General features: G+C 55.2%; 3 protein-coding genes across 3 annotated transcripts; all 3 read right to left on the bottom strand.

The window, feature by feature from the left end:
• Positions 1-3828: 3828 nt before the first annotated feature.
• Positions 3829-6228, bottom strand: LBRM_30_3470 (conserved hypothetical protein; the record flags this gene model as incomplete). Its single annotated transcript, XM_001566921.1, has 1 exon — positions 3829-6228. One exon carries the CDS (start codon positions 6226-6228, stop codon positions 3829-3831), a length of 2400 nt encoding a protein of 799 aa, XP_001566971.1.
• A 2071-nt stretch (positions 6229-8299) lies between these two features.
• Positions 8300-10921, bottom strand: LBRM_30_3460 (conserved hypothetical protein; the record flags this gene model as incomplete). Its single annotated transcript, XM_001566920.2, has 1 exon — positions 8300-10921. The coding sequence occupies one exon, from the start codon at positions 10919-10921 to the stop codon at positions 8300-8302; it is 2622 nt and encodes an 873-aa protein (XP_001566970.2).
• Positions 10922-13319: 2398 nt separating this feature from the next.
• On the bottom strand, positions 13320-15173 carry LBRM_30_3450 (conserved hypothetical protein; the record flags this gene model as incomplete). The annotated part of the gene is made up of 1 exon (XM_001566919.1): positions 13320-15173. The coding sequence occupies one exon, from the start codon at positions 15171-15173 to the stop codon at positions 13320-13322; it is 1854 nt and encodes a 617-aa protein (XP_001566969.1).
• Positions 15174-17974: the final 2801 nt, after the last annotated feature.

Here is a 17974-nt window from a genome sequence, read left to right as displayed (position 1 = left end):
ATATATAGAGAGAGACAGATACGACGCACAAAGCGGGTGCGGTCTCATGCGCACACGGCAAGAAGAAATAAACCAAAGAAGACCAGGAAAGGTAGGGATAGAAGGCGCACGCCACAGAAAAAAAAAGTCAAACAAGACGGACACAGAGAGACGGAGAGAGAAGCGCAAACACGAGCATGCGGCAGCGTTGTTTCTGATTTCATCCTAATCTCCTCACCTCTTCTGCCTGCCCGTGTCTCAATCATCAGTTGGGAACAGAGTAAGAGACACCTACCTCGCCTAGTGTGCCCGTGCGTGAGTGCTTCGCTCTTCTATCATCGACTCCACCCCTTTCGCCATAAACGCGTGCACTCACACACGAAGAGGCTTTCAAGGGTACGGATACAGGAGGTGAGAGGTGGCCGCCATTGTGCCGGCCATGCCATTATCCCCCCACTTTGGTTTTCTTCCAATTCAAACTGACCAACACTGGCGCGAAAGGATGGCACCCACGCGCAAGAAAAAAAAAAACACAACAGCGCAACATTGTATCGAGCTGCGCACGTTTGTCGTTTAGACCTCCTTCCCTGAAAGACACGGCGTAGTCTGAAGAGTAACAACGAAATGACGAGAGAGTCAACCGCAGCGGAAAAAAAAAATTACACACACAATCGCACACCAAGAGAGAAAGCGACACCACAGACGCTCGTGCCGCCACATAACAGACAGCACAGCGTGAAGACGGGAAGCAACCACATGAAGCAACGAAAAACACAAACAAAAAGAAGGGAAAAAATCTCTAACATAAACGAACGCGACGACGACAACCCGGGACAATTATGACAATGAGGACGATGACGACAACCGACGAGCCAGCGCACCGGCTAGACAACATAGGGATACACGCACACACACACACGTACGCACATGCAAACATCACACTTGGCGAGCAGAAGCGATGTGGGCACGAACGAAAAACAGCGATGGAAGAAGAGGGCTAACAATACGGGAAAGAAGAAGGGAAGGAAAGACAGAGGCGGATAAGAGTTTTTTTGTTTGTTTAAGGCGAGGCAGGCGCTAGCAGAGGTCACGCACTTTTCTTGTCGTGAGTGTTTCCAAGTATGGGTTAGTTTCTGCTTCCATGAAAGGGGGGCACGCATGCAGGGCACTTCATGCCCCATGGGTGGGTGACTGCTACCATCGCCGCGCACGACATGGTAACCCATCCAAAGCAACATCCTCACCTCACCCCCTCCCCCCTCCCCCCTCCGCTTTGGAGCAAAAAAACTGCTACGCGTTATGCTTTTGCTCCTCTTTTCCGCTATCGATCATATAAGGCAGAGGAAGGGGGTGATGGGGAGAACACACGCCAAAAAAGGAGAAACTCTCAAACGCAAACGAGATCTCCAGATGAAAGACGTCTGGTGCTGAAAGGGAAAAATAAAGGAAGAGGGGCGGTAGAGTGTTGGAGGAGACGTAGTTGTGCGCTACACAGTCACGCACGCGCACAGATGCAAGCACGCGCATAGCAAAGAAAAGGACGTGAGAGTTGCTAAGAGTCGTGAGTAGGTCGGCTTGGTGAGCGTACCCCCGTGTAGGTGGGTGAATGGGTCCTGCCTCGTGACATCACCTGCGGCTACGATTCGGCGTCCTTTACGGGCAGTGCATTCCTCTCCTCTTTGCTACGCAGATCAAAGAACAGAAAGGCGGTGTCGGCCTCCGTGCTACGGAGATGGATGTTTACGGCAAATCGACGGACCAACCCACTTCACACGCTGCCTGGAAGGCAGTCTCGGCGCATAGGCGTGTTGGTCCATGACGGCATCTGTACGCGTGCACGCAACAATTCACGTGCGCCTCACTTTCGCTGCTCGTGACCCGCCGGTGCTGCTCAGTTTTTTGTCTTTTTCGATCGTGTGCGAGACTATTTATTCCAGGGAGAAGGAATAAATGGTAGGGGGTGTGAGAGAAAGAGCGAGATAAAAGTGACACAAAAACGAAATTAAGCGAAGAACGTGGTGAAGAAGCCAAAAACACAAAACATAGTAAAAAAGAAGAAGCGCAGAGCGGGAAAGAAAGACAAAAACAACGACGGCGGAGAGCGGGAGGTCGATGCGCACACACACGCACACGCACACGCGCACACTTTCGCGTTTGGTGAACACACATCTAGCTGCATGCACGAAAAGGAAAAGTACTGAAGTACAGATCCATGGTGACGGTGCGTAGGTCTGTGCGTATCGACGAGCGAGCGACCCGCAACCCTCTCCCTCTTTATATCGTTCTCTACCTTCATCGGAAGGTAAAAAACCTAAACTCCCTGTCACAGCGATGGAAGACGCCAAGGGTGATGCCGCAATGCTCTCATAACTGCACATGTGGCGCGAAGTGACAAGAGAGAGACATCGCTGATACTCGTACAGTACTGCTTGCAGTGTCAACAACAACCGAGAAAAAGGGAGAAAACAAAGAGAGAAAAGTTCGATCGGCTCATCTGTTATCTTTAACGAGGTGTATTGAGGACAACAACGTAGCGAAATAAGGGAGACCACGGGTGCGCGAACCCGCCTTTGCCGCCAGTCTTACCCCCTCCCCTCCCATTCAGCTCTTTCCGCATAGTGACCTTGACTCCCTCACTGCACCGCGACACGATCTACACACACACACATACACACACCTCCTCCCATTCGGATAACTACGGTTCTACAGGCACCTTGAGAAGAGAGAGGATAACAGCGCAACAGCAGCAAGTTGCTTTGGACTCCCTCAGCCTCAGCCAGCGATGCCACCAACCTAAGAAGGCGTCCAGTAGGGGAGAAATAAACTGCGGAGAACAGCGGAGCACACACGCACACGCGACAGGCCTCAAACTGGCAGAGAGACGGAGCGTGATGTCTCAAAGCGTGACGCCGATGAAGCGCTGAAGGCCAACGCGTGCGAACGGAAAAAAAAAAACGAAAAACGGTGCTGAGGCGAAAGCGGAACGGCACGCAAATTATTGGGCCGATGTCAACCCACACAGGTGAGATTAGGACGAGGAGAAGCAAAGATGGGGTGGGGAAAAGCCACCTGACGGTATCCATCCAACAGCACAAAACAGACGCAAAAAAAATGTGGAGAAGCAGCTCCCAGTGATAATCGAAAGAGAAATAAGGACAAGTACTTTCTCATGCACAAACGTACACGTACGTACGTCCACTCACATCACGAGAAACCGAAGACGAGCACCATTTTAACTTCACCTCGCATACGCACAAGAAAAACAGGAAAAGAGAGAGAGGCACACAGAAAGAGAAAATACTCACCAGAAGACAAGCACAACAGGCATAAAGCTACACGAAAAAACGACAGCAAATGCGCAAAGAAAAAAAAAACGAAGACAAGAACGTAATAAGGGTTTAGTATACTCTATGCATTAGCCAGCCACTGCCTCCCTCCTTCACGCGCAGACGAGCACATGCACACACAGGCACAGGCACCGTACAAAGAGGCTGGTGAGTGCTGGAACCTTCAATAGGTACACAAGGGTACACGGCTCCCCACCAATCTCGAAAAATCAAGATGTTCAACTCTTCAGAACAGTCTCCACGGAGGAGCGCACGTTCACAAGGTGATCTCGACATGAGACGCAGGTGTGCCTGTTCTCCATTGCTGAAACGGCGAAACAAGGAAAGTGAGCAAGTGGCAGTCGCCTAACTCTTCCTCGTCGCCCGGTAGCAGGATGGCGGTGTTCACCACCTGCGACCTTTTCCTGCTGAAATGCAAGCGTGTGTTGTCGTTTCCTTTGCCTTTTCGTCTCACGCACCAACGTCACGGTTGTGCGCCTCTCCTTCCTCTCCTTTGTTCGGTCTAGTACATCCTCGGTGGCTGATACTGCATCATGTTGGAGTTCATGCCAGGGTGCATGTTCATGTTCAGATTCATGTTCATATTGTTCGGCATCTGATTGTGCATGTTGTTCATTGGCATTGGAACGTCCATCTGCGGATCGATCGGGCCCATTTCCATGCCCTGATTCTGCGCAACGAAGAGGATGTCCGTCGTGGGAAAGTGTGCGACGAAGACATCGGGGTAGAGGCGCTCGCATGCCTGGCCGACCAGCTGCCGCGCGGCGTTCACCACCTGCACCATGTCGTAGGACAGCGGTTCCTCGTAATTAATGACGCGAATCGCCTCGAAGCCCATCGTGAAAAACCAGAAGAGCGTCTGCAAGTCGGTGTCCAGGGCGTACATCTCAGGGAAGGTGCTGCACAGCTCCTCCAACGTGCACTGTGGGTTGCACAGCACGTACGTCATCAGGAAACCCGCAGAGAATTCAGCCGGAAAGTGGAAGGGAAGGCGCTGCACAACGCTATTGAACTGATCCCACGGCACCGTCGTCGCGCGGTTGGCAAACAGGAGCATTGCGACAACCTCGTGTAGGACGCGTAGGGTGCGGCCAAACAGGCGGGTAATAACGCCGAAAGCGGCCATCTCCGGATCAAAGGGGCCGGACCACGGCCCACATAAGTTGGCGGGGATGATAGACACTAGCCGGGACGCAAACCTCACGCCCATGGGAATGGTGTCGTCGACGCGATTGAGCACCACCACCAACGGATCATCGTTCAGAGTGCCGGTGCGCATCAGCTCAATGAGCAGCACACCGTACTCGCTCAGCGTCGGGCAGTCGAAGCGCTCGAGTGCCTTGCAGTACACGGACGGCCCGCTCGACTCCGCGCCGTCCGTGGCGTGTGTGAAGTAGCCTAGAAAGTCGAGAGAGCGCAGATAGACGGCTGCCAGCGTAGCCTGGACAGACTTGTAGATGACCGGCTCCGCCACTGCGCAGCCGCAGAAGGAAACAATGTCGGTGAAATACACGTTATCTGCTTCGCGCGTGGACTGCAGCAGCTCTTCCTCGATAAAGCTCCAGTAGGCCAGGTCAATCGTGGGCGGATTGCTCAGCTTGCAGACGCGCGACTGTGACTCAGGCGATTGTTGCTGCTTCTTGAACACGACATACTGCCGAATCCAGTAGAAGTCGCTCGTCTTGGGGGCTATTGGGAACAGCTGAAAAACTACCTGCACGCGAAGTGGCAGGATGGACTCCGCGGCGCGGCGGTAGGCGGAGGTGTCGATGAGTGGCCAGTCATCCGCAAGGACCTCCTGACTGTGAATGGCAAAGGGCAACGGCAGCAGCGGGCCGCTCATGAAGAGGTAGAAGAACACGATGGGCATCGGGCTACCAAAGATCGGGCGAATCTCGCAGCGGCGTGGCCGGTTGTGGAGTGACGACAGTGGCACCAGTTGCGCGTCCACGGTGAACACCGGCGCATCCAAGGCACCAATGTTGCGGCGCAGCAGAAGCTTCTGTTCGTCGCTGACGCGGTGTTGCTTCATGAAGGCGTCTACGCGGGTCGGGTCTCGCGGAAGGCGGCAAAGGTCGTCGAAGGTCTCGCGTCGGTTCTTGACGCGGAAGAGTCGGTTCTTCGTTTCGTAGAGGGCAATGGCACTAAAGTCGTCCTCGGAGAACTCGGCGTCGTAGCGGCGGCGCAGTGCGGCCATCAGTGAGGCCTTTGACACGCAATCAAAGGTGCCCGCGTCGGTATCGATGTTTGTGATCACGCGGTCAACGCCAGGGAAAGCGAGCAGCTCCAGCGACCCATAGGCCTCCGAGGTCATTGTGTTGGATGGCGCGAAGAAAGCAGAGATCTGGCTCCACGCTAAGTACGGCGCTCGCATCGTTTCCTCGGCAACTTCGCACAACTTCCTAACGATTAAGCCCTCAACATCCTCCTCAATTACAAAGCGCGAGGCGAACTTTCTCTGCGCCTCAGGCGGTACGCTGCGAACCGTCTTGTTTTTGTTATAGGCGCTGTAGGCCGCCACCTCTATCGGCGGGGCCGGCGATGTCGTGTCCTGGTCCTCCATCGGATGAAACCCGCACCCATTGAAAACAAACATCGGCTTGAAGTCCACGTCACAGGCCCGAAAGTACTCGCCGAGCTTGCGCACCATCTCCGTGTACTCGCTGATGACAGTGTAGGCAGACCACGGGGTGGAAGCTGTGAATATGGTGAGAGGGCCGGTGGCGTGCACGTCTTGGACAACGTCGTCCAGCACACGGTTGCCATCGAATACGATCGAGACCTGATTGGAGTACGGCAAGCAGCGCAGCTCGCTGAGCTTCAGCCCCTTCTCTTCGACTTTGTTCTCCGTAACGAAGCTCTGGATGGTCGACGCCACCGATTGCTTCGAGTGTGGGTACATTGGTACCACGCACAGATGAAGGGGGGCAAGAGCGAACAGGCACGACTATCCACGCAAGGGGCCCCTCTGTGCAGAGAGCTAAAAAGAAAGAAAAAGACTAAGGAGAAGGAAGGTACACGCGCACCTTCCACAGTACTGCTCAGCTCCACGCCAAATGCGGACTTGATACTCCGTGCGCTCTCGCTCGCTGACTCTATGAATGGCTCCTCTAAACCTAAATTACACCCGTCTCACCAGGCCAATCTCGCCCACACGTGCACACGCACAGCCAAGAAAGCAGCGGAGACAAGAAAAAAAAAGCGAGAGAGCTCCGCCACCACGATGAAAAACGATAGGAGTGGGGATGTCCAGAAAACTGAAAAAGTGTGGTCCCAAACAAAACGACTGTCAGTGAAGAGAGAAAGAGTCAGATGTACACACAGGCACAGAGAGTGGGAGTAACTTGAATATATGGGCTTACTCTGCGTATGCAGTCCGCTATAGCTTTCTTGTGTGTACCTCGATGCCAGTGCAGCTCGCTTTGTGTAGTTTGTTTGGCTAAGGGAGCGCAAGCAACAAAGCGGGAAGAAGAACCAGAGTCGGATACGGATGAGGGAAGAACAAGTGGGAGAAGGAGGCTGCACTATCCAGGGCCACGTGAGGGGAGGGGGAGTGGGGAAGAGGGGAGAGAAGACGCCAAAAGAAAAAAAGAAAAGAAAAACCCAAGATAAACCTGTCGATCTACTCAACAACCAGATGGGGGGGATCTGCAGGGAACGCGTGCCGTCCAAGGCCGACGGGCGACAGGATGGTACCAAATCCGAGGCACAGCGCGTGCGTCAGGTGATAAGCGGCAGCAGCAGCACACACACACACAAAGCGCGCGGCAGAGGCGTGTGCGTGTAAATGCAGGAACAAGCGAAGAACCGGGCGAGTAAGGGAGGTACAGAGAGAAGAGAGGAAAGAAGCAAGTAGGAGAAACGAGAGAGATGAGAAGGACGTAACATGGGGTTGAATGACATACGCGTTGCAGCGCACGCGGAGTACACGAGAAGAGAGGCACCAGTGGCGAGACGTGGGGTCTCGAAGAAAGGGAGTAGGACACTCAGCACGACCCCATCTGACTTTCACTGCTGCTTCAGGGGGGGGGGTCACGTTGGGTACCATGCGGCGCAAGTATTTACGCAAACTGAGAGCAGGCACCAGACGGGGCAAAGTGGGACAATAGACCCAGGCCCTAGCCACATGCAGTTCGTCACACGCCTTACTTGTGAACCAGCGCTCCTTGGTGGTGTGCGGAGTCATCCAAGTCAGTCGCTGTTGTGAAGCCTTTGGATGGATTTTTTCTTTGCACAGATGAAAGCAGCCGAGGCACTGAAATCCTGTTCCGTTTGCCTTTACCCTCTTCCCTCTCTACAGTATACGCTGCGACTGTCCGCCGTGCACGCCTCCTCACACGCACACCACGCGAGTGCAATGAGGAGAAGTTGGAGAGGACAGACTCTGCGTTGGTGATGCGTGCTGGGTGAAGGGTTGTGGAACCGACACCACGACGAGAGAGAATCATTACATACGAACGTGCACAAGCGAAGCAGAGGCACGGAACTTCGTTGACAAAGGAAAGGGAAGAACCAACCATAGGGCAGTGCAGCTCACACACAAGCGCGAGCTCAACTGTAAAAAAGGAGAGAGCACGTATACTCGTCTAGCTCTGTGTGGGCGTACGTGCAGTTCTGCATAAGCGCTGTCACGGACGCACGAAGAGCAAAGCCAGATACATATAAGAGGCACTCATACAATGGCATCACTGGCTGACACTCAACACAACTGAGTCAATCGCATCATAGCTTCACGTAAGACATCGCACGTCAAGTTCGGCAACACGGCGCACCCACCTACACACACACACACACACGTACACGCACACTGTATGAAGTGAAAGTGGTGGAAACACCTGAGAAACATGCTGAACGCCAGCACAACCGCAATGACGCCACCAGAGCGACCACATGCCCTCACACGCCTCACTTGCATACACATCCCCTTCCGTCGAATAGGCCAGAAAGATTGCTGTGGATGGAGCGGCCTCGGCTCACGTCGCTGCAGCCACTGACTCAAGCGACAACAACGGGAGCAATTCACGGTACGACGGCATGTACACCTCCCAGTGGAACACCAGCATGTGTTGCAGTAGTTGCACTTGCTGCTTCAGCGTGTCTGTCACCAATCCAAGAGGCGCCACATCGCTGCTGTTCTTCAGCAGCACAGTCTCCATGAACTGAAGCACACGACGCTCAAAAGTGACGTAGAGCGGGTCCTCGGTGTTGGTCATCTTGTCAATGGTCGACCGCATTGTCTGCCTCTCGGTGTCTGTGAGGGTAACTTTCTGGGCAAGCGCCACAAGTGAGTCCTCGCCATCGTGCGCTGCTTCTCCGAAATGTAAGTGGTACAGCTGACTCTCGACGAAGTCGATCACTGAATCCTTGAGTGCATTGAGACGGATATCCTCGGCTAGAAGCGACATAATTTGACTGTGCAGATGACGAATGACGCCCGACACCGTCGCCGCCTTGATCCCACGGCGCGCCAGCACACTCGAGATTGCGCCATCCAGCAACAGTAGCAGTGTGCATTCCTGCACCGTATTGGCTGCTTTGAAGATGATGGACTTCTCGAAGTAGAAGATCTCCGGTGGAAGGTCCACCCAGCGATCGAGACTCGTGTGCTGGCCACTGCGCAACAAGCTCAGAGTCCCGACCAGCAGCGCACCGCGCACCCGTCGCTCCCCCGGCGTGATGGATATCCATGCCTGAGGCACACTCGTCGAGGACCACAACAGCACCCGTTCATCGTTGATGAAGCGCCGCAGAAAGGCGATCGAACCAGCCCACTTGCGCGGCAGCGGCAAGCACTCAGTAATGAACTCTTGAATGTACTGCACGGCGTTCTGCTTCAGTGATGTGTTAATCATTACAAGGGAGAACTTCGCAACGTCCTCTCGCAGTTCGCGAATTGCTTCAACCAAAAAAGCAAACGCGTTCGCCACGGCGGTGCCCACGTCAGGCGTGCAGTGCTCGATGTCACCACACACAGTAGTCATGCGGGCTGCCATGGTGGCCTCACGCGCTGGAGAGCTGCATTCAATCACTTTTTCACCAACGAACCGGACCAAGTTGGAGATGTAGCGCGCGTTTCCGCAAGCTTGGCGCTGAATGGCATTCCAGTCCAGCACATCGTGAAACTCCTGCCGCAGGCGCGGACGCAGGCGGGAGGGCAACGCCTCCACGAAGCGGTCCTCCACAAACGTCAGGAGACGAAAGAGACGCTGCAGCCTCGGCGGTGTCGTGTTGAGGTCCGTGGAGAGCAGTTGCAGCTCAGCCTGGGTAAGGGCTGCGACAACCTCCGCCTGTAGCTGCTCTGGCTTGCCCTTGTCCGTCTCTATCTGCATGACCGCCTCATATGCTTTTTGCGCCTTGAACTCCTTCTGGAGATAACGCTCGCGCCGCTTGCGCTCTTCGTGGTCTGCCGGCGGCCGTGATATACCCCGTTCATCGACATACCACCCAGGAGGCAGTTCCGGTCCAGCATGCCGGCGCTCGTAACCAGGCGTCGCAGCACCCCCAGGTGTGGAAGATCGTACCAACGATGCAGCCGTGCCGCCACCCTCGTCTTCGGATGCTGTTGTGTTCGTGTCGAGCATTACACAAGGAGGTGTGGTGTACTCGATCCGCGGCGTGGAGTCAGTCGCCTCGATTTGCTCGACGCGCCGCTTGACATCGGCGAACTCGTCGGCGGTGCAGAGCCGGGAGAGTCGCTGATAGAGAAGCGCGGTAAACCTCTTTAGGTCCTGGTTGTCAGAATCTTTGCGGGAGTGCGCCATCGCTTCCATCAGAGTCTGGCGGGTGCAGTTCACGAGCTCGTCACGAGCCTTCACGGCTTTAGGCGGCGAGGCTTGCGTGCTTTCACCGCTCAACCGTGCCGTCGGAGACTCCGACTCGCTAGCGCTACCTTCCGCCAGCTCCCACTTAACCTGTCGTGAATACTGCCGCCACGCACTCCGCATAGACTTCAGCAGCGAGTGGCAGTACACGTCGTCCGTTGGAGACGCACCGTACACCTTTATCTCACGAACGACATCGAGCAGGTGACGTGCACACTCTCTCGTCCACTCGGAGCCTCCACGGCTGCTGAATGCACCAGGCTTTCGCGAACACGGCGGCGTCCGAGCCTCAGCGCCTGCAGCCTCTGGAGTAGCTGGTGCCTGCGACGCAAAGTAGAACGCCAATAAGAACGTGTGCGGATTCATGGTCAACCGCCGCTGGGTGCGCACCTGCACCTCGCCCTCCACGCGCTGCGACAGCGGTGCTGGTCGCACGTAAACCTTTCCCACATGCCGCTCAATCAGTCCGAGAGCGTGCTGAGCAATGGTAACGAGACGCCTGCGATGCGGCTTCCCAGTAAAGGGGCAGATAGCAGCACTGGTGGCACCGCACACGCTGCAGCTCCAGCTATCCGTTATGAGAATATGCTCTACGCTGTCTGAAGACGGTGGTGTCAGAGGATCGAGTGAGAGACCCAGGTCCTCCAGCTGCTGTATATCCGCGCTCAGCTCGCGCATGCTATCAGCAATCCGCACACGCTGCTTTGGTGCTGGGGCGCCTTTAGTTGAGGCAGTGTCGCCGCCGTCGCTTGCACCATCTGCAGCGCTGGACATTCGTATAATAAAAGGGGCGGAAAAGAAAAAGTAGAGAACTCTCGAGAAATAAGGAAGTGCTGGGCCAACAAAAGCCACCCCTGCCAGCTTGTAGAGGCGCAAAGGGGCCGCGCTCTCAGCAGGACGAAACAGGGCCTGGTGGTTGGCCTCACGCAACTTAAACATGTGCTCACATGCGATAGACGTGAAAAAGTAGCGCCGAATAATTCAAAAAGAGAGAGAGAGAGAAGTCAGCCGTACGTGCAACAGTGGAGGGTTACGCAGTGCAAAAAGGGGTGCGCGAGAGACAGTGCGAAGGGCATCACCACGACAAGCTCGCGCGTGCGCAGGAGTGGTGGGTGGGACAGAAGCTCGTGCGGTGGCGGAGATGCGCACACATGATTGCAACGCGAAAAGAAGTGGGGGAGGGCGGCAGCCTCACTTGCAATCCGAGATGTGGACGCCTTGCACTGACAGGCGCCCGCTTCCCTGCGCAATCACCGTCGTCACGGGGCATGGAATTGGCAAAAACCGCGATCGACAAACACCACGAGGCGTCTCCCCGCTTCTGCGTATCGCTCGCGGAGACTCCGCGCTTCCGGGCCAATGCAGCGGCGGAGCGCTAACATGGGGGTGGGTTGGCTGCTGCTGCTGCACCAGTGGGAGTCTCACCATCGCTGTACGTATGCCCTCACATGGCAGCTTTCAGGAGTGGGATCGCGGGGCGCAGGTAACATGAAAAGACGTGCCGAGAGAGCGAAAAGAAGGAGAAGCACTTGAACAAAGCGAAACACAACCGAAAATACATGCAGAAATCGGAGTGAAGGAGAGAGAATGATGAAGGCAACAACGCAGCGCAGTGTGCGTTCTTCGTCAAGCAACTCGGCAAGCGAGGCAAGGCTGTGGAAACATACGAAGACACACAGCACCGGATCATCAGTATCGAGGTGCCTACGGAGAGAACATCACGAGATGTACGCAGATATCGACAGAGTCACGAAACACCGCCATAAGGCTCTCCACCACACATGTACCCACGAGGGGTGGTGATAGTTGAAAGGACGAAGAACAAGAACGCGAAACATAACAGAAAAGGGGGGGAACCGAGAGAACGCGGACATCAAAACAAGGACACCAGAGCGTGTGGGAAGGGGGAAGGAGGGGAGAGCGAAGGATGGAAGGAAGCGATAACAAGCAGGAAAAGGGCAGAAGAAGAAAAACAAAAGAAAGAGAGAGAGAGAGAGCCACAACGACAACGCTGTGAGTAGAGAGCTCCCCCACCGACTGTGAGAGGGAAAGTAGAGAAGAACAGGAACCCTAAAAGAAGAAACTTAACATAATAAAAGACATATCAAAATAAACTAAAAGAAAAGGGGGGAAATGGTAGGCGAATGTCCCAAGGCGGTACGATGCATGAACGCAGCCCAAAGTTCACGGCTCACTGGCTTGCGAACGGCACACCAACGTACTTAGCTCCTTGTACGCACCGACACGTACGTGCGTATGGGAATACTCTTGTGTATGTGTATGACTTACCCACTCGCACAAAGATTGCGTTCTAAAGACGATGTTTCAGCCCTACTAATCACTCAGGTGCTCCCTCTGCGGTGACGACTCGACTCCGTTCCTCCCTCCTCGCACATTGGCATCGGCCCAAGGTGACGCAGCTGTGATCGCAACCGCGCCTTGCTGCCCCCTCCTCGGCCCTAGCCGTCAGCATCACTTGTCTCCCCTACGACTCAACTGGATTGTCGCATACATCGTTTTTCGAGGGGAAAGTCGAGGAGGAGGAGGAGGAGGAACAGGGCTGCCTTGTCCTTGCCGGCATGCAAATTCAAACCGCACTATAAAGAGGAAAGAACGATGAGAAGGGGTAACACATAAAAAAAGGAGAGTGCCATGAGCGGCATGATGTCGTCATTCCTCGTCGTTTGCCCTTGTGGTGATTCGGCCCCTTCGTGTATAAACAAGAGGATTGCCCTTCTCGTAGCACCGTTACCCACCCCAGCCCTTCCCCACGTCCCCTCTGTTTTTTTCCCTTCGCCTTCTCCCCAGCTACTGGCAAACAAGGCGAGGGACACACACACACACACACACAGTTGTACACGTGTGGATCCTGAGGTATAGAGGCATAAACGAATACACATGAGTGCGTGCGTGTGTGTGTGTGTGTGTGTGTGCGTATGAATGTGGGTGGAAGAAGGGGGTATCAGCCAGTAAGGCAGAGAGGATGGAAGCATTCCCACATGTGGGTGTCACCGCGCGCGTGCCTCATACAGTACTTCCTGCGTAGAGGAGGGGAGGGGCGAGAAAGGATGACACACACAGAGGGGCAACTGCGCCGCTTCGCTCTTATCCCCCTATGCCACCTTTCCTCCACATACCACGCACCTATCGGACCAGTACCTCGCACTCCACATTAGTTTACCTCCCAGATGCGTGCTACGCCGTCCACGGAGGCGGTCACAATCGTGTTGCCATCTAGCAGGAGTCCACGCGTCAAGTCCTTCCAGGCATTTGCCTTCAGCGCCAGCGTGCGGTCCATTTTACGAGGGTCCCATAAGTACAGGCTCGAGCCGCTGCACGCGGCGACGTAGCGGTCATTCATCGCCACCGCTGTGATCACCTCGCTCAGCTGCTGCTGTGATACTAGATGGAAGCCGTTGCGCACATCCCAGAGACGCAAGGAACAGTCGAAGCCGCCAGTCACGGCTAAGCTGCCGTGTGTGCCGACTGCTGGTACCTTCTTCTTGTGAGACTGAGATATATCTGTCACAACGCAGTGGTTGATGTCGATAAGGGTGCAGGCGCCGGTTCCGCCGCCAACGATCGCTTGGTTTGCCTGGGTAGCGCACATGGCTTGAATAGACGTTCGACATGCAATGAAAGAGCTGTTTTGCCGGTCTGAATGCAACACACAGACAGTGGCGCTGAGCCCTCCGGACAGCACCGCGCTAGTCACATCATTGGGGTTTGCATACGTCACGGCAAACACGTCGTTTTGGAAGGAGGCAACGGAGACTGTCGTCAGCTCCTGGTTCGTCAGCGAGTAGTTGTAGATGACACTCGTGCCATCCTCACAGGCGGTGGCAAAGTCGAACTGAGAAGAGAAACTGACATCCCAGATGCACGCCTTGTGTGGCCGGAACTGGATCAGCGGAAGGCCGTTGCGGTCGATGAGGACGACGTAGCCGCTGTTCGTGCCGATAGCAAAGCGGTGGTCTCTCACGTAAGCGAGAGAGATCAAGTTTTCGTTCGAGCCGAAGGAGTATTTAGCCACACGCGAGATGCCGTCGCTGGACGCAGTAGATTCCGCCATGGGTTGCGCACTCGCGCTCATCTCCATGAAGGTGCTCTTCTCGAGATTGACAATGTTCACCTGATTCGAGATGCGCACCTTCTTTCGGGTGGCAGTGACCTCAGGCTTCGCAATGGCCTCGCTGGAGAGAATCTCATCGCCGTGGATAGCTCGCTTTCGGTGCGTGCTCTCCGACAGGTCTTCGCGTATGTCCACCTCCGCCATGTTGTTGTTTTGCAGCCGGCTGCGAAGCGTCACGCTGCCGCGCATCAGCGCCTCGGGGAAGTGGGGATGCGGTTCGCACATGAGCAACACACGAGACTGGGGGTGCATCTTGCCCGCTGCCCGGACCTCTATGATGCAGTCGCTAATCTGGCGTAGTAGCGTGATGGACTTGGTCGCCTGCTCCACGTAGATCCACAGACCCTTCTCAAGAGACTTCTTCAACACCCCTCCAGCATTTTCGATAGTCTGCCGTGTCTTCATGCGCGCCACCGTGTCGATGTACATGACCTCCGCCTTTGCTCTTTCAGCCGCCAGAGTAATGGGTAGAGCCGGGTTGGCTCCCTCACACATGATGATGACACAACCACCCGCCCCACACTTTACCGCGGCCTCGTAGACGACAGCCGAGCTGTTCTGCGCTACACTATTACTAAACTCTGCCGGAAGCGGAGGAATGGCCGACAGAGGCTTAAAATCCGCTGCGGACTCCTCGTCAGAACTTAGATCAAACTCGTCCTTGGTTGGCGCACCGAGCACCACCAGCACCTGGGAGTGGTTGCTGCGGTGGCGGGCCTGCTCGGCTCGGCCATCCCCTACTGGCACCCCACCAATGGAGCGCACCACCATACCCACCTGGAGGGTAGAGAGCGATGGCATGGCAGCGTCAACGCGCACAACGCGGTTCCCCTCGTCCAGTGTCACCCCCCTCGCGAACTCCTTCCCAGTCACGCTAGCGTAGACAGCGGCCATGATCAGCAAAGAGGATCCGTAATGTGTATAGAGCCCGACCACTGATCATGCAAAGGGGTCGAAAAAAGAAAGGAAAGGGGGCGCAGTTCTGCTTTCCCTCTGCGTGTCGGCACGAGGATGAGGAAGCGCTGCTTCTCACACGGACCACCACGGCCAGTATGCGTAGGTAGAGAGAAGAAGCGGAAAGGCAAAGAAAGAAAACACGGCTGGAGGCACTGAAAGGGAAGGGCGGAAAAGGCACGTCGTAGAGCGCCGCGATGCGAGAAAGGGGTGCAAAACTAGAAGAGTTGATAATCGAGAGGCGTGAGCACACCAGAAGTGAAAACACACGTAACACACATAAATGAACGAAGAAGAAAGCCGTCTACAGCTAAGTATGGCAGCTCAGCTGCGTGTCGTCGAGAGGGAGAGAGATACAGCAAGGGCGAGAGCGCTGTGGGAAACAGGAATGGAAAGAACAAGACAGCGAGAGAAGAGAGAGGAAGCGCAATGTAGCGAGTAGAAAAAGGAGTCACATGAATCTGTCAGCAACCACCACGACAGCAACAGGCAGGATCAAAGGGAAGAGAATGGACGCCGAAAGATACGCATGGTGCACCGCACCGCACGTGCCCAACTCCTCCCGACTGGCGTGCCTCCCACTACCGTGGACGAGTGTACCAATCTGGCATTCCTCCACCCGCGCTCCCGATGCCTCCCGCGCTGGCCACGCTATCGATGAGAGTTCGGTTGTTTTGATGTCAGCGACGAGTAACACAACCCACGAATAGGCGGACTCACGCATACCCTTTTCCCGCCACCCAGGGATCCCCGTCGCTGTGGGTAGCGAAGGGGTGGGGTCGGGGGGGGCAAGCAAGCGCCTACCCGGGCTCGGCTCCTCGCGATCCAAAATGACTAGGAGAACGAAATGGGGCAAAGAGGCGACAAACAGCGGGTGAAGCGTGTCAGCAGAACGGTGCAGAGTGCCTTGACCCGCCCCCTCACCATCCTGCCGTCTTTCGATCATCCACCGCTGCCGTGACTCCTCTTTCCTCATTGCCTCGAGGCTTCAAAAAAGGAAAAAGAGAGAGACGTAATCACACGTACAGACACAAGCACAGGGACTTCTCAATTCGCGTCTCGCGCGCTGACGAGTACCGAAACTGTGGAGAAGTGACCCGTGCAACGATAAGATGAAAAATTTGCTGTGCTTGCGTGTGTAGAGGGTCGCGAGATCCTAACGTTTGCCCACGCCTCTGAGTGCAAGAGGAGTCAAACCAGACATCATAGACTATCAGAGACCACCAAGGAGGGGGCAGAGTGGTTGCAAGAAACGCTTCAAACAGTAGCAAAACACATGGTAAAATGGTCCAGACAGTGAGAGAGCTGAAGATGAAGACACATACCCACAAAGCCCGCCGAGCGTTTATAAATATGTGGGTGTGTCTGCGGGTGTGCTACTGTGCAGTATACCCTCACGTATCGAAGGCAGAGATAAAAAGTACTCTCCTCACCATCTTCACTCCATCATGAAAAATTGTGAGGACTCACCTTCTTTGCGGTTCCAGCCGTGCATGGGTGCGTTTCAGAGCGTTCGCCGACACGGGTGACAATCGAGGAGCCAGATGTCTCTCTTACACGCTCACAACACCCACACACAAAAAAATATAAAAAAGCAACGTAACCTTCATTTTCGATAGCCTTTGCACTTTTGCTTTTCCCTCTGTTACCATTCACGTCGCAGGATGCTCCTCACGAGCAAGCAGCCATCATTCGTGGTGTTGGTATAAGGAAGGGGATGAAGAGTAGAGGAGTGCGGCCTGCATTGGGGTCCACACAAACGCAGGCGACAAAAAGGCCTATCCAGCCACGGACACTAAAACGGAGGAAGGAAGAGATGAGCAGCGGCGTTGGTGAGAAGCGGAGAGTAAAACAAACGCAGCACGCGCACGAACCATAAAAAAAGAAGGTGAGAAGTTTGCACCTATGGAGAGTCCCGAGCATCATCAAGGCAGACTAAAAAGAGCTTCTCACACAATCATGAGGAAAAGGGGATGATGTGTTCCTCTCTATTGCCTCCTGCCCTCGAATCGCCGAGCATCTCCCCGACGCTCTATCAGGGGTATGGAAGAAGCCTTGGAGCTGCTGCGGCGGCGGCCGCCGCCGCACAGCGTGTAGCGCCTGCCCGTTACCACTCATAGGATTTGCTTTGCGGGGAAGCGCAAGCGTATGTGTTTGTGTGTGCTGTTGACGCTGTCGAATCCTTGCCCAGTGGGCACTAAGCCAAAGATGGGCAAGTTGGACGCACCACTACAACTGGAGCGCTGCCCCACACACACACACACACACACCGTCATCTTTGGGAAAGGCAACGCCAGCAGCTTTCTGCCCGACCCCCTCAGCGCCGCGCTGACTGCCTTCTCTCTCCTCCTCACAACACCTCTCTCCCTCGCGAGCTATCCCGTTCCTACCATGCGCGCCTCCACACAAACGCACACATGCGTTCACGCGTGGAGGCGCAGTACCATTCGCTTTTTTTAAGCACAGCAAAAGGCCTGAAGAAGACGGGATGCAACGGGAAACTGAGTCGAAACTGGAAAAATCAGCCCTGACTGACACGCACACGTCCCGAAGCACAGCCGACGTAAACGCGGCTGTCGCAATGTCCGCGATCACGGCGAGGGAGAAAAAGAAAAAGGGAGCAGCCCATCAAGCACGAAAAGAGAGTGGCGCCAGGGAGAACACCAAAGGGTGAGCAGAAGATGTCACGAGGGGTCGCGGGTGAGGCACGGAAATACGACATGCAATACGTGGAGTTGGCG

Source organism: Leishmania braziliensis, chromosome 30 (genome assembly GCF_000002845.2).
Source record: "Leishmania braziliensis MHOM/BR/75/M2904 complete genome, chromosome 30".
NCBI classification, from domain to species: domain Eukaryota; phylum Euglenozoa; class Kinetoplastea; order Trypanosomatida; family Trypanosomatidae; genus Leishmania; species Leishmania braziliensis.
This window is presented reverse-complemented; position numbering and strand designations above follow the sequence as displayed.